The following is a 23459-nucleotide window of genomic DNA, read 5'->3' as shown; positions in this document are numbered from 1 at the left end:
GCTTGTCCCTTTATTCCCATGTACTTTTAAACACAGGAGTCAAATGTCATCTTAGTGTGTGTGTTAATCTTTGATATGTTCCTCTAGCTATCATTGCTTTTATAAGCACTCAGATATGCCAGAAGATTGGAATTGTTGCCATTTGTTATTTTACTTCTGTCATTCTCACACTTGGGAGGTTGTGCCTGCAGTCAGATGGTTCAGTGCACTGTGTAGACAGGCAGCGGAAGCTGGCTAGCTGCTTATGGACACAGCCAGTGGTAGGAGAACAGCACTCAAGATCCCAGTTCAGTCCTTGGTAATCAATGTTAGTAATCAATCCCACGTTAATCAATAGTAATCACTACTAGAATAACTGGGATATGGAAGTAATTTTGGTGGGAAGATGCCTTGGTTGTGGTCATGGATCCCAGCACAGCTCATGTGTTTTATGCAGGGACTGGTGATGCCATCCTTGTCATGCTGTGCTGCTCTGTCTCCCTTGTGCTGACAGAGCCATCTGCCTAGAATTTTCCCACTTTTGGGGTGGCTCTGCTGATCTATGTTTAGATTAAATTCTCTAAAAGGAGTAGCACCCAATGCTGGATTGGGAAGAGCAGAGCTGGAAGTGGACTTTCCACAGAGCCTGGTAAGTGCCTGTACTTAAATGTGGCTGCAAATCTGCCTGTCCCCTCTTGGCTGTTCTGGGAAGGAGAAGTTTCTGGATTGTGGTTGGCTTGAAAGGGAACGTAAGGGCTTCCGGCAGAAGAGAAGGGTGAAAGGAGGAGTGCTGAGGCAATTTGTGGAGTCAACTACTGGCTAAAAGCAGGATGTCAGGACCACATTACTGTATTCAGGCACTCAGGAGGGGGTTATCTACAGTGTGTTTTCTCTTGAGGCCCATTCTGATTTTTTTCCAAGAGGCTGACGTTAAATTGGTTTTCAGAGGTTTTATCTATGATTTACTGACTTGGAAAGATAACCTAATTACACTGATGGTATTATGAGAGAGAACAGTTACCATAATAGATCTGTAGGAGTTAAATTACAAAACCAGGTAATTTCTTCATTCTTGCTGTCATATTCTGATGTCTAATATTCTTTTGTAGATTAAAAATCTTGTATTCTCTAAATACTGGTTATTCCACCCAGAGTTTACTGTGCAGACTACTGTTTTTATGGGGTGGAAGGGCAGTTAAGAATTTCCCCTTTTAGTTGTTAGGTTAATTAGGATTGCAGAGATAGATACCACAACCCAAATCATCTGTGTGACGTTTTAAGTATGAGTCCATATGAAGCACTGGTTATTACAATATCCTTGAATATCAAATTGGAGCTAGTTAAAAGCAAAAGAGCCTCATCTCCAAGAACATTTTACAGTTTATTTATCTTCTAATTTTGAAAAGTTATTTTAGCTAATATTATAAGATTGAATCTGTGGTGTTTTTCTGCTTCTTGACAAAAGCTTTGTTCTTAGAAGTCATTGAAATTATGCTGCAGAAAGTGAGGAGGTATGCAGTGGAAGTCTGTTGAAGTTACAGGATTACATGAGGCAGTAGCTGGCTATTTTTATCATCTCCAAATGGCATATTTTGTTGCCAGCTTACCTGTGTGTGTTTTATACTGCCTAACACTAGACATTTTAACATACCTGAAGACTTGCAGGTATTTCCAGGATAAATAATTTATGAATCCCTTGAAAACTCTCATGTGTATTATGTAAAACAAGTACTATATTACTTAATGTTAACCAAAATGCAGTAGTGCTATAAATGGTAGTGTTTGGAGCAAATATACAAGTGTGTAACATGGGGAAAAAAAACCAAAAAAATCACAAATAGCTTAAGTAAACTGGAGATTGATGCAGGTGGTATTCCATCTCCAGAAGTGTCATTAGGGCTGTGTGGTGTACAGGTTCAGACCTAAAGCCTGCTCTCTACCCAAAGGTTAAAAAAAAACCTCAAATGTCCAGGAGAGGAGGCACCAACAGATGGTACATCAGGACCTACATGTGCAGGTATCTTCAGGTTACTGAATAATCATTCTGAGAGAGTGATGAGCCCTGCTGGGAAAATAACTGCTGGTCATTAGTTATTGGCAGTTACTGTAGCATCCTGTGGCAGTGGTAGGAGGGCTAGCATTTGTCAGGTCAGCTGCCTCAGGTTGAACTGTATACCTGGTGCACTAGGTATCATTAAAGCAGTTAGCAGATTGGATTTCAGGCAATGCAAGAGGTGCAGGTTGTCCTTATTTTGATTCATGTTGTAATGTGATTTATTACCTGATAATTACAGGTTGTGGCATGCCTATTTCCTGTTCTCTCCGGTAAATTGGGAACTTTCTAATGGAACTACCTGTGGTAGTCCATCAAAGTGGTTGGATGCCATAGCCTAATTCAATATTACAAGTGGTTTGAATGTTAAATCTTAATGGATCTAAATAAAGGATGTTAAAGTTCACATGAAACAATGTTGTTTGGTTGAAGGTTTTTTGTGCTTCTGAAAAGCAAATACATTGAACTATGTAAATCTTCATAATAAAAGCAACTCTTTTGCTTTCCTTTGTTGCAGATCACCAGAAACTGGAAAGAGAAGCTAGAATCTGTCGCCTCTTGAAGCATCCCAATATTGGTAGGAACATTTAATTGCTTTATACAATAGATGCCAGTTTAGAAAATTGAGGGAAAATGAAAAATAACAAATACAAATAACAGCTCAGAGAAGTCAAATGGAAATATCTCTAGGCGAGACTAGATACTATTCCTTTATATGGTTGTGCTCCTGTCTAATTGTGCTATGGGATGTAATATCCCAGAAGATCATCTAAAGCAGCATGTACTGTTCTCATCTTCTTTGAGCTATTGCTCTGCCATCAGTGAGCTGTCTATGCCAGGTGTTTGGGACTTTTTTGAGCAGTGTGTAGGAGGAGTTATTTGCAGAACTGCTCATGACTTTTTGAGACCTGCAGAAGAATTTCATCTAACAACATATGCTGCAAATTGAGATAGACCAGTGTCAACAGAGTTAGTGTTGTTTTTACTGAGATGCTTATTTTATCCTGGTTTATTTTGTGTTTGAGATTCTGTTCTTCTATAGAAAAGAGAGTTAGATGCAAAAAAAAAGTCTCCTCCTTTTATGTCCAGAGCTATATGTTTTCCACTCAAGCTTTCATGGAAAGCTTTCCTTGTTTTAGAGACAGTAGAAACAGAGAAGTATGTGGAGCTTTAGGGAGTTGTATCTGGGTTTTTCAGACACTGAATTATAATGCCAAGGGTATCTCTCATAATATTGCCTGTACCTGAGACTTTTTGGAAGGGTAGGATTTTTCTACCCATCTTCTTTCTCTATCCCCATGCATGTTCTTAAAAGTTGTCAGAAAAAGTAGTAATCTCAGTGAGTGTTTTAAATAAACACATATGCTTGGTAAAGCACTTGGCAACTTTCTTGCTCATCCTTCTGGTTAGTTTTTCTCCTTTTCATTTTCAACTAACAAATGTTGGTCTTCGTGACATTTTTAGATGAATATAATTGTTTCATGCCTGGGAAAGAAGCAGCTCCTTCCTCTTAATAATAACAATAAATTGAAAACAAATGTACCACAATTCAAAATGAAATGTTCACTCTTTGAAAAAGCTCTCTGATGCAATCTCAAAAGCATAGTGGTTTCACATGCAAATTTGGCTAAAGAGGAAATGTACTGGTATCTGTTATTTTATCCCAACCAAGATGTTTGCTTTGTAAAGTAATGCAAGACAAGGGAATGTACAGCTTGTTGAGGGGAGGAGGTGCAGCCCTTCTGCAGTGTGGAAAGCAGTGTTTACACATACGGTGATAGCCTGACTCTAGAATTATTTACCTGTACCTTGCTGTAACTAGAGTATATTTGTGAGTTTGAGCAAGACAGGGAAGACACATAAAAAAATCAAATTGTTGAAGTGGAAGAGCTGAAGTGCACAAAAGAACTCAGTTGAAACAAATGCCTAAATTAATTTCATGAGATCACATTTGTTGAGTTGCTTGGACCAATATTAGGATATAGTCCAGGTCCTCTGTGACAGGCCAGCTATTCTATGTAGAGTGTTTGTGTTTGTGAATGTATGACTTGAAATGCAAGCAGGCAGTGACAGTTTTGGTGACAGCCAGGTAGGGATCTGTACATCAGCACAAATTCCATGCATCGCTGCCTGCACCAAGGTACACAGTTCAGTCAAGGACTGCATACAAATTCCTCTTACCTTGTTTCAGAAAAGATGCTATGTTCTAGATCTGTCTGAGAGATTTTCATGACTTGGCATTTGGCAGCAGGCATTATATTCTGTCGTCATTCTGTTTCTCCTGTCAGCTGTTCTGCCAGCCCTGTCTGTGTGTCTTACTGAAAACAACCTCATCCAATTAGAGTGGTTACAATAGCTCCTTGTCTGCATAATTGCTTGAGGGATGGCCACTTTGTATCTGCTTTCTGTCTTGGAGAAAGGTCATAACTGTGCTCTGAAGAAGAGGGATGTGCAAATGCTATATACAGTAATTATTTCAGGCCTCTGAAGTCCTCTATCACATAAGCTGCTGGGCTGAAGAGGTTCATGTTTGCATGCTGAGCTGGGTGTTCAGCCTTCAACGCAGTGGGCACCTACCCTCTCCCTTGCCCTAGGGCTGCAGCCCAGCCCTGGCAGTGGTTTGCTTTCACCCCTTCTCATGGAGCCATGCCCTCAGCTAGCTAAATGTTGACCCTAAAATCATTCTAAATGCATGCTGTCTGTACCCCAGTGATTTCATATTCTTGTGTTTGTATCACATCTCATTTTAAAATTGTCATCTCTAGTGAGTAAGCATACTGTATCACAGTACAAAGCACTAAGAGTGAAAAAGGAAGTGTACCAGAGTATGGTAGATTGACCATAACAGCAGAGGTTATGCTGTATTTTATATCAAAATCATCAAGATTAACCCCTGTAAACAAGTTTTACTTGCACTGCATGTATGACAAAAAGTACGCGTGTTTAAACATATTAGCAAGTCCGTGGATATAAAATGCATATGTTTTCTTCATCTGTATTTTTCCTGAATTTACTGCTTTCGGTTAATTTTTGATAGTCCAGAAAATAAAGGATTTTTTGAAAAGGAAATGATCCTGTTAGACACAGAGTGTGTGTAATTTAAGAAAATGAACTAAAAATTGATAAATATTTCTTTCAAATGTGATCTCTATAGAAGAGCAGAGGTCTAGTTTAGTTGGGTAGGCAGTTTCTCAGAGATGATGTCAGTGGTTTTCTTTTTTTTCCTTATTTTCCTCCAGTGTAGTTCTTTTTGATTACTTGTCTTTTGAATTACATCCTTATGGCAGGGCGGGAGATTTCTGAAGTTAGAATTCAGTAATCCTTTCCCTTTCAAGCTTCTTTATTCCTCCGAGGTACCTGGAGTAAATCTTCCTTCTAAAAGTCCAGAGGAGTCAGTTTCAGGGTAACTTTATTTTTAAGGGAATACAGAAATAATAGCACTCCCTTTCAGAGTGTTGTGTAGTCTCTTTGGTTAATTATCTCTCAAGTCTTAAGACTGTACCTTATACTTCAGGGTGGAAAACCCCCTCTTTAGTTACCTTCCTTATACTTTCCCTCCAGTCCGAGTAATGAAACACAGCTGAGGTGAATCACTGTTTTACATTTCAGCCTGTGATGGAACACATTGTAGTTTTCATATGAGCAAGTTTTTTTTCCTTTAAAGAAATGGAGTTTTAAGAAAATAATGTAAACCACTGCTAGAACCAAAGCTTATTTTCCAATTACCTTTCCAGAGAAAAGCTTTCATAGATCGTGGCTTTTGTATTTCTAAGGTAGGTGCCCAATTAGTACCTAACTAGGAAAATACTTAATATTTAGTTACTTCATCAGGATGAGAAAGAATACAGGACTAAACTTCTTATCGACGTACCTATTTTAGCATCCCAACAATACAACTTTTATATCCATTTCATATCTGACTTGATGGTGGTTTTATTTAATGAGTGCCATTATGCAGTTAGGAAATCTTAGGATGACATTTACAAAAGGCTTTAGATTTTAGTCTGTTTTCATATGCACTAAACTGCAGAAGTTACTCTGGTGTTGGCAGTCTTAAAATTGGATGTGTTTTAATGTGCAGTGTTTTTTTAATGTAGAATTTGAACAAAAGATCTGGAAAAGCACAGCAGATTGGGGAAACAGAAGACTAAATCAGAATGCTTTCTTTCTGAAGGAAAAAACTGTGACATTTGGAAATTAAGGAGACACATCTGAAAATACTTTCATTGAAGTTCTTGATTTGAGTCTCCTCAGGTAGTCACTGTGAAATGTTAAACACAAAAACCAGGCGAAGTAAACATATTTTATGCTGCCTTTTTGCAAGTATTTATGATACCAGATTATTATTTCAGGAATCAACATACCTACCAAATGCTCACAAGTAAAATATTCACGTATGTGTCGAGGAAGCATAAATTTAATTTGGCATTTCTACTGAAAGAATGTTTTTCGAAATAGAGTAAGATACCAAGTTCTGAATTCATGTATGAAAACTTAAGCCCCTGATGATGGTTCTCACTAGACAAGTGCCCGGAAGGGAAGCTGATTACAGCAAAATCCAGCTATCTGGTACTTCCAGATCCTTGCAAATTGAAGAAATCTGTGCTAATTCATTTTGATACACAGAAGTTGTGTTGTTTGATATGGATACGTGTATTTATGCATAGCTAAGCCTGTAGGAGCATACAGTTATTTTTAAAATGCTTTTTAGATGCGCAAATTTTTTATTTTTTTTTCAACAGATCTTGCCAAGTGCTCTTGATGTCACAGAATCACAGAATGGTTTGAGTTGCAAGTTAAAGATCATCTGGTTCCAACCCCCTTTTAATGAAGTAATTTTAACTAGTGTCAGCTGCCTTCTATAAGGCATTTGTTCTACTTCAGTATTCTATGATATTTTTTTTTATTATGGAAAATCAGCATTTATTAAGGAGATTAGGAAGACAGATAACCACAATAAAAATGTAAGATGTTCTCATATGATGGGATTATCTGGGACAGAGTTCTCATTCAATATTTTCATCAGTCAATGTAAAGAAAAAAGAATCAAAGTGTTACCACTTTATTCATTTTTTTTAATTGAAGAAATCCATTATTTCTTCTCTATCTAGCTATGTAGTCAAAATGCCTAATGAATGCTGTAGGAAAAATGCTTAAAAGGAAAACATGTTAGAAATAGTATTTCCTGTTCTCCTTTTTCAAATCTCCATTTCCCAATGAAAAAATTTATATAAGAAAGTTTGCTTAAAAAATACAGGACTCCCTCATCCTTTTCACCTGCAATTATTCCTTAGCAATACTCACTGCTTATGTTGTGATTTCTGCCTCTCCTCACCTTATTTCATCTTACCAAAGTAATAGTAATAGAAAGTGAGTTCTGCAGAATTTTGTGTGAGAATTATGCAGAATCCATTAGTGGAGCTGTGAGGCCTTTGGCAATATTGGTGTTTTCTCTTTTTCCAGCATTTTTGAGTAATCTGGACAGCTTCTTCTGTTATAATGTGGTAGGAAATCTCTAGGCAAGCATAGCTCCAGTTCCTGCACTAGCAGAGCTCCAACAGCTTGTGCTGGCCTTTGTACATTAGTACAAAGGGGAGAATTGGCTGCCCTGGCTTTGGAGAAGTCTGAGGTTCTGAATGACTTCTTTGCCTTGGTCATCACTGGCAAAGGCTCTGACCACACCACCGAAGTCTTTGAAGGCAGATGCAGGGACTGTGGGAATGAAGACCTTGGGCTCACTGTAGGAGAGGATCTGGTTCGAGACCATCTTAAAAATCTGAACGTCCATGGGTCCTGATGAAATCCATCCGCGGGTCCTGAAGGAGCTGGCAAATGAAGTTGCGAAGACGCTGGCCATCACATTTGAGAAATCATGGCAGTCAGGTGAAGTTCCCAACGACTGGAAAAAGGGAAATATAACCCCCATTTTCAAGAAGGGGAAAATGGATGACCCAGAGAACTGTAGACCAGTCAGTCTCACCTCTGTGCCTGGCAAAATCTTGGAGCAGATTCTCCTGGAACATGCTAAGGCACATGAAAAACAACAAGGTGCTTGGTGACAGCCAGCATGGCTTCACTAAGGGGAAATCCTGCCTGACCAATTTGGTGGCCTTCTATGATGGGGCTACAGAACTGATGGACAGGGGTAGAGCAGTTGATGTCATCTACCTGGACTTGTGTAAAGCGTTCGACACTGTCCCACACAACATCCTTGTCTTTAAATTGGAGAGACATAAATTTGATAGATGGACCACTCGGTGGATAAAGAACTGGCTGGATGGCCGCATGCAAAGTGTTGTGGTCAATGGCTCAATGTCCAGCTGGAGACCAGTAGCAGGTGGTGTCCCTCAGTGATCGGTGTTGGGACCGGTCGTGTTTAACATCTTCGTCGCTGACATGGACAGTGGGATTGAGTGCGCCCTCAGCAAGTTTGCCAATGACACCAAGCTGTGTGGTTCAGCTGATACCCTGGAGGGAAGGAATGCCATCCAGAGGGACCTCAACACGCTTGTGAGGTGGGCTGATGTGCCAACCTTATGAAGTTTAACCATGCCAAGTGCAAGGTCCTGCACCTGGGTTGGAGCAGTCCCAGGGACAGCCACAGGCTGGACAAAGAAGAGATTCAGAGCAGCCCTGCAGAGAAGGACTTGGGGGTGTTGGTTGATGGGAAAATGAACATGAGCAGGCAGTGTGCGCTCACAGCCTAGAAAGCCAGTTGTATCCTGGGCTGCATCAAAATGAGTGTGACCAGCAAGTCGAAGGAGGTGATCCTGCCCCTCTACTCTGCTCTTGTGAGACCTCACCTGGAGTATTGTGTGCAGTTCTGGTGTTCTCAGCATAAAAAGGATGTGAAACTGTTGGAACAAGTCCACAGGAGGGCTACGAGGATGATCAGGGGACTGGAGCACCTCCCATATGAAGGCAGACTGAGAAAGTTGGGGCTGTTCAGCCTGGAGAAGAGAAGGCCTAGTGGAGACCTCATAGCAGCCTTCCAGTATCTGAAGGGGGACTATAGGGATGCTGGAGAGGCACTCTTCATTAGGGACTGTAGTGACAGGACACGGGGTAACAGGTTCAAACTTAAACAGGGGAGGTTTAGATTGGATATAAGGAAGAAGTCCTTTACTGTGAGGGTGATGAGGCACTGGAATGGGTTGCCCAGGGAAGTTGTGAATGCTCCATCTCTGGCGTGTTCAAGGCCAGATTGGACAGAGCCTTAGGTGACATGGTTTAGTGTGAGGTGTCCCTGCCCATGGCAGGGGGGTTGGAACTAGATGATCTTAAGGTCCTTTCCTACTCTAACTATTCTATGATTCTATGATTCTATGAAGATGCACTAGAGCAAACAAGCGCTAGTAACATATGTACAACTATCTCAAATCCACTGTGAACATCAGTCCCATTGAGCAGAGGGGACTGCTTCAAGAGCATGCCAGAGAAAGCCTGCATTAAACTGCGACCTCCCAGCCCTGGAAAACACATGTTCCTAAACACAATTTGCTATTGTGAATGCTCCATCCCTGGCGGTGTTCAAGGCCAGGTTGGACAGAGCCCTGGGTGACATGGTTTAGTGTGAGTTGTCCCTTTCCATGGCAGGGGGGTTGGAACTAGATGATCTTAAGGTCCTTTCCAACCCTAACTATTCTATGATTCTATGATTTGTCTGATTTTCAGCATTGCTATGTTTTTCAGGTGCTTATCATTCTTATCATCTCATCTTAGATGACTATAACAACATTAGTGTGTATAGGTTTTCTTTTTTACTTATTATATTTTACTAGCATAATAGAGTTTAAAATGAAAGGTGGAAATGAAGGTTAAGCCTTACTGTTTGGAGATCCTAGTGCTTTTCCTTTGTGAGGTTAAACACCCAACTGTATTAAAAGCTTACATCCTTTGCTGAACAAATACCCACATAAGATTTGTCATCTTGTGTAACTATTACTTTTACAGCTGTTTTGTATACTTAGGTTTACAATTTTTTAATTTAGAAATTTTGAAGGCAAATTTGTAGGGAAAATAATCATCTCATCACCAAGAGATCCACCGTCATTGTCCCATTTTCTGTACTTCTGTTGGTAAACTTGGATTTCTCACTCTTCTTTCAACATTAGGTAAGTTGTCTTTTAGCATTCTGATTTCTAGTCTAAGAATCTATATATTTTTGATGGTGTAATGCTGTTGTACCATCTTATTACTTTTGATGGTGATTTAGAGTCTGCTTTGATAATTTTGATTTATGTGATCCCAATAGATGATAAAATCTACATTAGCCTGATGGTGCAGTTGTGACCCAGTCTGAAAAACTGCTGATTCAAACCTGGTAAAAATGTGGAGGGTTGCCAGGTTGAGCTTGTTTTTGCAGAGGTTTTGCTAAGTTTGGGTAGTGTTTTTCTAAATCAGAATTACACTATCTCTCTGTAGCTACTGGAAGGGCTTCTGTTTTTACATTGACACTTGTCAAAAGCTGTACACAGCAAAATGGTATGTGCAGCGTAGTAAAATCAGGTAAACCAGAATGTTCTGGTTTTCACATGGCAGTGCTAACATGTCTGGCTTCATTACAGCACACGCTTCCCTGCCTGCTGCTACCTCCTCCCTTTGCTTTAAAATGGTTTATAAGATATGGCAAGCAGACAGGATCCATTACCCAGCTACATCAGGTTCAAGTCTGACTGTGATCAATCTTCATCCCTTCCCAAAAGGCCACAGTAGATTTTACTGACATATGGCAGCCCTTCAGGTGATAAATGAAGTCCTTTTGGCAACAGGACAGGTTGTCCCTGAACGGCTTTCTAAGTCAGGATACTTAGAGGTAAAGTAGGACTCCCAGGCAGAAACGGTGTCATGTCAGCTATAATAGGCTTGAACCAGTTGCATGCGGATCTGCTTGTGTGGCCTCAGTGAGCTGAAGCTGTGGCATTGCCAACTACCATGAGCTGCCATGCTTTGGAAGGCAGAGAAGTCTTTCGTCCATGAAAAACTGTAGCTGGACCAGCATATGGGAGTATGGAGCAGCATCTTACCAAGGAAGGGTGGCTTTGCAGCAGGTCAGGAGGCAGGCTAGATGCAGGCTGGTCTGGGACACCAGAAAACAGGACAGATCACTAAACTGATTTCATAAATGCATTGGTTTCTGTTTGCAGTCTGCTCTGGTTTCTGTACTTTGAGCTGGGAATTTCTCTTAAATTGCTGCGGAAATTGATGTCACCCAGACTTGTCACGGCTCCTCATCAAACTCTTCATGCCTTTGTTCAGCTTGCTTATTCAGGAGCATAGCCCTTTCCCTGAAGGAGAGGAAGACAAGGCTGCATTTTGGGGTTTTCTCATCTCTCCCCACAAAACATGAGCATAGAAGTTGTTAAATCCTTCATGGGGGGGGGGGGGAATAATAAATTCCATACTGTCTTGTCCTTTATGGACAGAGGATAATTACAGATATGTGGGTTTTCCTTGTTCTTCATGTTTTATATTTACCAAGTTTGTGCATGGGATATCACATAAATTTACAAAAATCTAAATCTAAATTCTGAATTGCATTTTACTTACTGTGGCAAAGTTGGGAGTAGCTCGGCTGGCATTAGTTAAGTTGCTGTATAAACCAGACATGGAATAAAAATCAGGCCTGTTCAGGTTTAGTGGATTTAGTTCTTTAACATAATATTTTTTCAGAGCTTAATGTCAGGTTTCACACTTTACATGAAAAACGTATTAATACAGACTTAAAAGGTAATAGTACCATTCTTTCCTGATGCAGTGGAAATCAAACTAATCCTTAACTATATAAGTTTATGATCAGTAAACATGGTCTTCAGGAATATATTATCTATGCATATACATATATAGAGAGAGCTTATGTATATATATATATTTAAAATATTCATGCACTTTACCCCAGAGGAACAGGAAATCTGTGGGACTGATCCATGTAGAGGATCTCACTTCCTTTAAGTAGTTTTATTGCTTAGATGATCTGATGATTTCAACAATTTTAAATCTCATCCATTCTGTTGAATTAATTAGATTTGTAATTTGCATGATGAATAAGGTGAACCATAGTCCTTGAGAGAATTAAAACTTCAAGAAACCAAATAAACCAGTGATATAACATGATTTCATACTTAATGTAAGAGCCAGTTTAGTGAGTATTATGAAATAAGAGATTCAGGGTTTAAACTCAGCTGTGGGTACAGCATGCAGCTGAACAGTGAAGTGCAACAACAGAATACAGAAGCTATTTTTGTAGTAGCTATTTGTGAAATTAAATGTACTGTAACAAGACTGAACCAGGCAAGAATACACATGAAGGGCATCATGGGTTTTGCTGCAACTGGCTTTTCTGCAGTCTTTCTCATTCTCAGCAGTTGTTGTTACTATATGCATTTGATTTCTTTTAACTGGTGAAGTTGTGAGTGGCTGGTTGATGTTTAGATGAAAAGACTGAAATTTTTCACTTCCAGTGTTGTAAAGATTTGGTGGGGTAGAGCTTTATGTAGAGCTGTTGGTGGCCTTAATAGTGACCTATCAATAAAACCACAGTAGTTGAAAGACTGCAAGTTGTTTAGTGAGAACCAGTGTGTCAGTAATTTTCAATGTGTGACATAGGAAACGTCAGATAATGCTGTCTTTTGGAATGTGAAAGCACAGAAGTGTGAAGGCAGCTTTATTAGGTGTAAAGACTTTTTTGTTTCAGTTACAGCATAATCCCTTTATTCTGGTAAGAGTGGCATTGAATCTTTAGGTTTTCCTCTTCTGGGTTACTGTGTTACTGCCTTTTAGTAGAGATGATACTGCCCTTTGCCACACTTGGTTAATTCTCTTTCCTTTCAACGGAGGACAGGATTATTCTAGCTCAAGTGAAACACTGCTGCTTGTAATATCCCCAATAACTGTAGCAACACCCATAATATACCAAGGAAATGAGGTTTCACTCAGGTTTGACACAAATTTTGTAATTTTTTGCCTCAGAAACTGTATGCATAATTTGCACAGAAATTGGAAATGAAAAAGCACGAATCAAGTATGAACCAGACTTTGAAGGTTTTTCCTTGAGCGCTTATGGCTAGGTTTATATACGTTTTCTTTTTCTTAAATGCTTGAATATTCTTTTCATAGTGTATCCAAATTCTTCTAAACATTTTATCTTTCCATAAAGTCACTGGTGCTTGTGTAGCCAGTCATTTTAAATATAAAACAGAGTAATCCACAGACATGGGAAGTGGAATTCTCTTGAGGAACCTGCTGTTGGGGGTGAGTACTAGGGTGACTGCCACACTTCCTATTTGTATTTTGATCTCTTGTTCTGTTTTCCTTTCTATATATACTTTCTGGAAAGAAGAGTTTCATAACTGCATTGCTAGATGAAAATGAATTGCTGTCTTTTTACACACGCAGGATGAATCTTTGAGACTTTTTTAATTTGTTTGACAGCTTTGTTTATTATGAATCTACAACCACATGTTATGCATATGGATAGACATCATGACTCACAGCTAAACCACAAATATGTAATTTTCCTCTGGACCCTTTCCTCCAAAACCATAGATCTGTACTACTTCAGCTAAAGTAAGCTTGCTCTTTCAGTAAAGCTAGCACAGACATTTTTAAGGGATTTTGTAGGTTTTATTCACTTTGCTGTGTACAGATAACATTGTTGACAGTTTAGTTCTGCACTGGCTCTTGGATCAGTACCCAAATGCTGGAAAAAAACATTGTGAACCTCTTGGGGAAAGGGGAGATGGGACAGGACACCAAACCCAAACTGAAAAAAGGTTGCAGTATATTTGCTATGGGTGTCCCTGTTTGAATGGCATTAGTGCAGCTCCTGTATGGGTGGCAAAACTGTTGTCGGGTGGTTTCCATTATAAACCTAGTTCCAGCCTTTACATTTGTGGCTGTGGACTAAACCCACTCTGTGGGATACTTTTATCTTGGCCTGTTTTCCTTCCCAAGAGAAAATAGAGCATTGTCATTCAGGAAGCAAGTTTACCAAGCACCCTAAATCTGTTCATTTGGAGTATTTGGAATCCTGCCTCCTAAGCAAGGAGGGAGGCTGGGGGCAGGAATCAGCACACACCTGCTTCTGTAAGAGCTCTCTCCAAGGAGTAAATACTTGGCTTCATGAATCACCTCAGAGCTGACTCCCATCCTTACCCCTCCTCTCTGCTGTCTTGACTTCAGCTTCCTCTGATGTGCAGAAAAGGATAAACTCGGTGGTGGGGACAGAGAGAAGGAAAGGAGAATGGGTGGCATGACTGGTGGGCAGGAAGAAACACTTGAGTGAGGGTTTGGGGGAAAGGTAGGGATCAGAGCAGGCAGCAGTAAGAGGCAAATTGAAGGTCTCCTGACATTGGACCATGGATCATGTTTTGATGTATAAATTGGGAGTGGCACTTTGGGAGCATGCTGTGGAGCTTAGAAATGTCTACAAACCCAGAAAGATCATTAGGAGAGATGATTCTCAAGGATACTCCCATCTGCACAGATACAAAATCATAGAATCATAGAACAGTTAGGGTTGGAAAGGACCTTAAGATCATCTAGTTCCAACCCCCCCTGCCATGGGCAGGGACACCTCACACTAAACCGTATCACCCAAGGCCTCGTCCAACCTGGTCTTGAACACTGCCAGGGATGGAGGATTCACAAGCTCCCTGGGCAACCTATTCCAGTGCCTCACCACCCTAACAGGAAAGAATTTCCTCCTTATACCCAGTCTAAACCTCCCCTGTTTAAGTTTGAACCTGTTACCCCGTGCCCTGTCACTACAGTCCCTAATGAAGAGTCCCTCCCCAGCATCCCCATAGGCCCCCTTCAGATACTGGAAGGCTGCTATGAGGTCTCCACTCAGCCTTCTCTTCTCCAGGCTGAACAGCCCCAACTTTCTCAGTCTGCCTTCATATGGGAGGTGCTCCAGTCCCCTGATCATCCTCGTAGCCCTCCTGTGGACTTGTTCCACAGTTCCCTGTCCTTTTTATGTTGAGGACACCAGAACTGCACACAATAATCCAGGTGAGATCTCACAAGAGCAGAGTAGAGGGGCAGGATCACCTCCTTCGACCTCCTGGTCACACTCATTTTGATGCAGCCCAGGATACAACTGGCTTTCTGGGCTGTGAGCGCACATTGCCTGCTCATGTTCATTTTCTCATCAACCAACACCCCCAAGTCCTTCTCTGCAGGGCTGCTCTGAATCTCTTCTTTGTCCAACCTTTGGCTGTCCCTGGGACTGCTCCAACCCAGGTGCAGGACCTTGCACTTGGCATGGTTAAACTTCATAAGGTTGGCACATCAGCCCACCTCACAAGCGTGTCGAGGTCCCTCTGGATGGCATTCCTTCCCTCCAGGGTATCAGCTGAACCACACAGCTTGGTGTCATTGGCAAACTTGCTGAGGGTGCACTCAATCCCACTGTCCATGTCAGCGACGAAGATGTTAAACACGACTGGTCCCAACACCAATTCCTGAGGGACACCACCTGCTACTGGTCTCCAGCTGGACATTGAGCCATTGACCACAACACTTTGCGTGCGGCCATCCAGACAGTTCTTTATCCACTGAGTGGTCCATCTATCAAATTTATGTAGCTCCAATTTAGAGACAAGGATGTCATGTGGGACAGTGTCGAACGCTTTACACAAATCCAGGTAGATGACGTCAACTGCTCTACCCCTGTCCATCAGTTCTGTAGCCCCATCATAGAAGGCCACCAAATTGGTCAGGCAGGATTTCCCCTTAGTGAAGCCAAGCTGGCTGTCACCAAGCACCTTATTGATTTTCATGTGCCTTAGCATGCCTTCCAGGAGAGTCTGCTCCAAGATTTTGCCAGGCACAGAGATGAGACTGACTGGGCTGTAATTCCCTGGGTCATCCATTTTCCCCTTCTTGAAAATGGGGTTATATTTCCCTTTTTCCAGTCATTGGGAACTTTACCTGACTGCCATGGTTTCTCAAATGTGATGGCCAGCGTCTTCGCAACTTCATTTGCCAGCTCCTTCAGGACCCGCGGATGGATTTCATCAGGACCCATGGACATTCAGATTTTTAAGATGGTCTCAAACCAGATCCTCTCCTACAGTGAGCCCAAGGTCTTCATTCCCACAGTCCCTGCATCTGCCTTCAAAGACTTCGGTGGTGTGGTCAGAGCCTTTGCCAGTGATGACCAAGGCAAAGAAGTCATTCAGAACCTCAGCCTTCTCCAAATCCTGTGTAGCCAGTTCTCCCGAGAGCTTCCTGAGGGGGCCTACATTCTCCCTAGTTTGTTTTTTATTCGCTATGCACCTGTAGAATCGCTTCCTGTTATCCTTAATATCCCTAGCCAAGTTTAATTCTAACTGGGCCTTAGCTTTCCTAACCTGGTCCCTAGCTTCCCAGACAACATCCCTGTATTCTTCCCAGGCCGCCCGTCCTTGCTTCCACTTATTATATGCCTCTTTTTTAATTTGAATTTTCCTCAGGAGCTCCTTATCCATCCAAGGAGGTCTCCTGGCCCTCCTGAAAAAAAGCGTTGTAAATCATGGAATCGTGGGTTGGAAGGAGTCTGTGAAGGTTATCCAGTCCCAACCCCCTGCTCAAGCCAGTAAAATTAGGTTACTCAGGGCCTGTTGTGCTAAGTTTGTACAATCTCCAGGGAAGCAGGTTGCATAGCCACCTGGGACCCTGCTCCAGTGTGTCCATCTTCCTGTCAACATAAATGAATTAATAAATAAATGGATGTGTATTTTTGCCTAGCTGGGATTTTCCATACTCCGGCAAGTGTCTGTTGTCTCTAATCTTGCCATCTGCACCCTACAGAAGACTGTCCCTGTCATCTCAACAGCCTCCCTGCTGGCAGCTGATGGCAGGAGGGAAACGTGTTCCAGCCTTCCCATTTTACAGCCACCTGTAGCCTCTTGGGCATTGTGATGGCTGTCTACTGGAGAGGACCTGAGAGAAAGGATAGCTAGCAACAAATTAAGCTGTCCTAGTAAGTAGTTAGGCTGGGCTATAATAAATAGTTAGTATCACTGGTTACTTCAGGTGCACAAAATAGAATGTAATTCAGGGTATGGTCTGGTTTTGTGCTCATAATTTTAGATCTGAGCATTGCACTAGTCTGCTTTTAGGATGCTTCCCTGGGCAATATGCTGCAGAAGAAAATAGGGCAAAGAGCCAGGAGTTTGCAATGGTTTGTTCTCTAAAGTCTTTTCTGCTGATCAGCAAGCTGGATACTGGAAGGAAAAGTGGGTGTTCATGAATACAACCACATCTCTGTTAGAGTGGTTTTGTTCATTTCTTCAAAATACATCCACTTGCATGTTTAAATATTGTGACATAAATTCTTAGTGAAAGTGTAATTTAACTGAAAGCTGTAAGCAGGGCCTGGTGCTTTGGAATACAGTGTTTAATTGGTTGCAAGGTGTGCATTTGGAAGTATGTTTTATAGACTGAGCTTGTCATCATCTCATATGCAGAAATCCCTTTTCCTCTTGCTTTTTGCATTTCATATGCATCTTCTGCATTTCTACCAATTCAGTAAGAGATTTTATAAAATCTCTAACGTTATATATTGAGAACATGGAAAATCTGATTTATTACTAAAAATGTAAAATTTCACATGGTAGAGAATGAACAAAACACAGTGAAACTGTACCACTGTGACACCAGGAAGCTGGCTGAACATCAGTCCATGTCTCATCTTTCAATAGCAACATAGACCCAGGGTGTGTTTTATGTCTATGCAAATGCACATTATGAGAAGTGGCAGTATAAATTACCCCCAGCTCATGTTCTGGAGATGTTAGGAAAGAGGAAAATATGTAATACAGCTTCTTTCCTTGGTCAGATTCTGATAACTGTGGTGATCTAATGGTGACTGCCAGCTGCCTGCTAGAGACTGCTGGCCAGTACACATCACAAACATCACCACATGCTTCTAGATTTTGAAAAACTTCTTTTCTACCTTTGTGTTTCCCTAAGAGGAGTTCTCTTCTAAACTACTTAGCACAACAAAATGATTTTTCAATAGCTGCAGTCTCTCCTCATCAGGACTTAGGGTTGCTGGCTTAGCCTGGTGTGTCCATAGCTCTGCTGGGGTGTTGCCCTTCACTGCATGGCTTGTGCCAGTCTGACCAATCTTCCCCTTGTGCTCGAGGGTGGGAGGACAGAATAGCAGGTTGACAGTCACCCCTGTAACTGTCCAGTCTTGTAGCATTTCAGGTGTCCTTTAGGGTTTTCCTTGCTCCTTCAAATGTTTGCCTTTAAAAAATCATTAACTTTTTATCACAATGTGAAGCTGTTCTGTTGCTCCACTCCTGAAAGCATGTGTTAAAGCTATGGCAATACCAAAGGGTGCTAGCTGGGCTGGTCTTGTGGCTTTTCATGTGCTGCACTCTAGCACAGAGGGAATGTTGTTACCCTGCAAATACCACTAACCTCCATCACTGGTAATGGATTATACCTTGTAATTGCTCAGTTCAGTCTGTTTTTTACAGGTTTCTGCACTGAAGACTCTTTCACTCCTGCAGAATTGTGGATGCAGGATTCTTTCTGGTTGATAGCAGTTTAATGATACCTCTCTCTTCCCAGTCACCTTCCAAATTTGGAAGTTCTTTTTTTAGTGGCTTCACCAGAGTGTTAGTATTCTCATGGACTGCTTGTGGAAATGTGCTTCTAATTTTAGTTTGTCCTCTAGATGTCTGTCTCATTTAAATGCATCCAACTTCTCATTATGGCAATGCTGGGCCAAGCATGGCACTCTGCTCCTGGTATTTGTATATTGGAGATGTTCTGGTATTGTAATAAAATCCACAGCTTCTGTTCTTGTTCTGCATAGCAGCAAATAGCACTCGTGTATCAGCAATTGTATCATCCAAATAATGCTTTTTAATTGATATACTTGTTGTGCATTTATGTGCCAGGTGTCCTCGAGAGTTACTTCATTGTATTCCATCCATGTAAACTTAATCTAACATTGGTGGTGTTAACACTAGCATGGTGTTAAATTTGGCTGTGCAGTCTTGCTGCGTTGATGATCTAAAGCCATAATTGCAGCTGAATGGTTTGGAGCTCTCTTCTGTAGGATACGTATTTTGGGAGTTAGGGGATGTGCTAAATAAGAGGAATAGGGGATGTGCTAAATAAGAGGAATATTCCAAGAGATGTTTCAACTGCAACTAATAGTCTGCTTTTGTGACTAGAGACTGGCTTCCAGCTCTCTATTGCAGTTTCTCTTACATCCAAGTTTATGTGGGTTTTCACTGAACTAATTACAATCTTACAAATGGTTCCATGGGACAGGACAAACTCTCTAATTTGCATTTATTGTGAGACTGTGATTAAAAGACAATGGCATTTTCTCATCATAAACCTCAAGTTTGTCATCTATTAAGTTAATATGCATTCTCTGCTTTTTGTAAAACAAACCCTTTCTTTCAGTCATGTGGTATCACCATCCACTTGTAAACTTGCCTCTTATGAAAATGTTAGTAATTTATAGTTGTCTTCAGTTAAAGGTAACATGACTTACTATGATAGCTGGTTGATAGATGGGGAAGCCACATTCACTCAGAAAATAATACAGATGGTTTTGAACCCAGCCCAGTGGATAGAGATGGAGTGGATTACTGTGGGAACACCCTGTCTTGGTACAGTACTTGCAATGTCTCAGTTTTGTACTCTTTTAAGTCTCTAATATACTGCTTATGTTGTCTTGATTAATTATAGAAGCATATGGTTATCTAGGTTACGGCAAATTTTAGTTCCCTACATTTGATGGTGTATGCATGTCAGCAGCATCATACACACAGGTAGAAATGAAATTTTTCCTTTTTTTCAGACTTGTAGTGGCTATTAGAAACAGACTTTGTACCTTCACAACCTGTGGCTTAGTGCAAAGATGTTTAGGCTTGCTTTCTGGTTTGCTCTTGTCAAAGAGCAGCTTAAATGTTGATACAATTAAACTAATAGAGATGTACACAGCAGCTTGCTTAAAGTCAGTTTGGATATCTCTACGCCATGTTCCCATCTGCACTAAAGGCATGCCCTAGGAAGCATGCTCTAAGTACAAATGGAAGTATTTATCTGCAATTGTTGTGTGCTAACTCATGTCCTTCTAGGAGAAGAGGAAGAAGCAGCAGAAATCCTGCAAAGTCAGTAATATTTGGCAACATCTTGAACTCTGCAGTGTAAGGCTAGAAAGCCTCCCTTTCTGTGCTGCTGGCTCTGTGGGAAGCTCTACCTTGGCTCCTTGGTCAGAGGAGGCAAGAATTTCCACCTACAGTAGCCTGTTGCTGTTCTGTGCACTAGCACAGCACAGTGCTCAGTTAAAACGGGATAAATGAATGGTTTAGTTTTAGTTTGATATTTAGCAAGGATGCATGAGCCTGTTTGCTCCCTGACTACATATGCTCGGGGAGTTTTCACTGTAGGGTGACCAGTATATTGTCATGATAAACTAATCAGGTCCTAATAAGCCCCATGAAATTGCTCTTTTCACAATAGTTATGGCTTCCTCAGGAAACAAATAGAAAAACCTAAGAGGAAATAATAGATTCATTTCCCAAAATATCAAATATGAAAACACATGTTTCCTTTTACCTTGATTCACTTGGATTATTTTCATTCACATTTTGTGAATGAAAAGGTCATCTTATAGAAATGTTCAGACAGGCTTCATCATCTATAAAGTATAGACACATATAACAATGTGGTGAAGCAATCCACAGAACTGAAAGATTAGCCAAGTAGGTGTAAACTGCAAGAAAATACATGTATCAAGATATACTAACAGTTGCAAAACATGGGAAGTTTGAGGTAGTCCATTTTGTGTTAGGTCCGTTGATCCCGTGAGAGGTGCAGGGGTGGCTGCACTGGGTCAGATCTAAAGCTGGTCTATCTGGTGTCTGATAGTAGCTGTGGAGGCATGGGAAAGACTGTGGAGATGCACATACTGATAATTCCCCTGACTACTTCCACGGTTTCCAGTATTGGCAGTTCAGGAGCTTCCGAAGGAAACGAAAGTGTGTATGTATTTTAGCAGCAGTGTGGGTCTCTTCTATGAAGATGACTTTATTGTCCTAGAACACTTTTGCTGGAGCAGGTCCATGGCCTACAAATGCTGCCATAGCTTCAGAATACAGCATTTTCATGGAATCATAGAATGATTAGGGTTGGAAAGGACCTTAAGATCATCTAGTTCCAGCCCCCCTGCCATGGGCAGGGATGCCTCACACTAGACCATGTTGCCAAGCCTCTGTCCAACCTGGCCTTGAACAACTTTGCAAGATGGCACAGCACATGTAATATATTTGTCAGACTGAAGGTCTGGTTCTTCAACTCTGCTGCATTTCCACAGTGTTACGAAGTAGAGGTAATATAATGCTATAATAATAAAGTCAAGGTAATATAATGATAATGAAAGATAATCATGGGGAGAATAGCTTCATGCTCTAGTTATCTCTGGCTGCCAGAATGACCTGTTTGAAAACATTGAAAGAGCAAAAAACAATGGCCGTGCATGTAAATACATTTATACCTGCTCTAGGTGGCAGGGCGGTTGGACTAGGTGATTTACAAAGGTCCCTTTCAACCATATCAATTCTGTGATTTTCAGTATTGCCCTTGGTTAAATGATTAGTTCAGATTAATTACAAATATTCTTTGTTAGGATAGTTATTTAGGAGTGGTCACTCAGTTCAGATTGCATGCAAGAATTGGATTATTGCTCAGTTACTAAAAAAAGAAATCACCATCTGACATTAGTATCAGTAAAGATCATCTTTTATCTCTTCTTACTCCTATGAACTATCACAGTTTTAATCAACTTTCAAATGAAAATTGTTTATTAAGTTACCTTGACTACACAGTCATCTGCTTTGGTTTTACTTGATGGTCTTTACTTCGATAAACTAATAAATAAGCTTCTAAACATGAAAAAATTAAAAAAAAAAAAAAAAGCTAAAAGTTTTAGGAAATTTACCTGTAGTAATTGCTGCTATCTAGTGAAAGAATTTGGCCTGGGTTTTCTGAAAGTGATTGTTACTGGAAGTCCCTTAGGTACAGTGCTAATTGCTTTGAAAACATTACCGACCATGCTTGATACATGCCTTGCTCCTTTAGGAGAGGTTCTGGTAGAATACGTGACATTTCATTTATTTTCTGTGGTACTTCTTGAGTTGTAACATAGGATTATGTCCCTGCCCATGGCAGGGGGGTTGGAACTACATGATCTTAAGGTCCTTTCCAACCCAAACTATTCCATGATTCTATTCTATGATTCCAGTTTTCTGCTTACTTTTTTATTGAAAATAGTTGGAGTGTTTTTGTAAGCTGATGCCTTTAAATACCTTGGGGCCTCCTTCTGGTGAAAAGGGAGCATTTAAAAATAAACATACTGGTCTGAGTGGGCATTATAGAAATTATTTAGTTTCCTGTGTCTATTAATGTGTTTTGAGAGAGGAAAGAAGGGAGGCGGCGTCCTGCCCAATGATTACAACCCCCAAACATGCAATTTTGCGGACATGCAGGTCCTACATATTTTTTCTATAGATTTGTTTCAATGTTGGCCAGCACTGTAGGTATTAAAAGGGACATAGCCTAATTTTGACAACTGGGTGATTCTGTCTGAGGTTTTCTTTCCTTGTGATGCATCCAGAGTCTAAATGAAAGCTTTCTTCCACCACATTTGCAGTTGGTAAAAGTATCTGTCAAAACCATACAAAAGTGTATCTTTCCAGGAGGGACTGAGAGACTCTTTTGCTTCTCTAAGTAGGATGTTAGACTATGTGCACTGAGGAGATTTAATTCAGTTTTCATTTGATCTGTTTTATTACTTCAGTTTCTTGAATTGCTAAAATTCTGTATGTCACTTCATAATGAATCTTGGCAGTCAGTGAGTTGCCCAAACACTGTGGCAATCACTGGTCTGTAAAAAAGACTGTGAGGGTGATGTGGTGCTGGTACAGGTTGCCCAGAGAAGCTGTGGCTGCTCCATCCCTGGCAGGATTTAAGGTCAAGTTAGACAGAGCCTTGAATGATGTGATCTAATGTGAGGCATCCCTGCCCATGGCTGGGGGTTGGAACTAGGATCTTAAGGTCCTTTCCAGCCCAAACCATTCTAGGTTTCTAAGACTTGTTTTAACAGGAGAACTAGGCCCTTCTTTTAGAAAACTTAAGTAACTTACTTTTCTTTCGTGTATGTATGCTGCATGGTTTTCTGAACCTGATAAGTTTAATTAATGTAATATCTCTTGTTATAGCTTATAGAATCATAGAATAGTTAGGGTTGGAAAGGACCTTAAGATCATCGAGTTCCAACCCCCTGCCAGGGGCAGGGACACCTTACGCTAAATCATATCACCCAAGGCCTCATCCAACCTGGTCTTGAACACTGCCAGGGATGGAGCATTCACAACCTCCCTGGGCAACCTATTCCAGTGCCTCACCACCC

The 23459-nt window shown here is 40.9% G+C and overlaps 1 protein-coding gene across 19 annotated transcripts in view; it reads left to right on the top strand.

Annotated features, from left to right (window-relative positions):
• The window catches only part of CAMK2D (calcium/calmodulin dependent protein kinase II delta), a 164562-nt gene that overhangs the window by 60983 nt on the left and 80120 nt on the right, over positions 1-23459 (top strand). For all 19 annotated transcript variants that reach the window (XM_057428349.1, XM_057428344.1, XM_057428333.1 and 16 more), the window contains exon 3: positions 2550-2609. In XM_057428349.1, coding sequence (XP_057284332.1) covers positions 2550-2609 — 60 coding nt within the window. The remainder of the gene's footprint in view (positions 1-2549; positions 2610-23459) is intronic.

This window comes from Pezoporus wallicus, unplaced genomic scaffold (assembly GCF_028554395.1).
Source record: "Pezoporus wallicus isolate ANWC-B61680 ecotype Strahan unplaced genomic scaffold, APGP_CSIRO_Pwel_v1 contig_6312, whole genome shotgun sequence".
In the NCBI taxonomy this organism is placed as follows: Eukaryota; Metazoa; Chordata; class Aves; order Psittaciformes; family Psittacidae; genus Pezoporus; species Pezoporus wallicus.
Note: the sequence above shows the minus strand (reverse complement) of the source record. Positions and strands in the feature narration are given on the sequence as shown.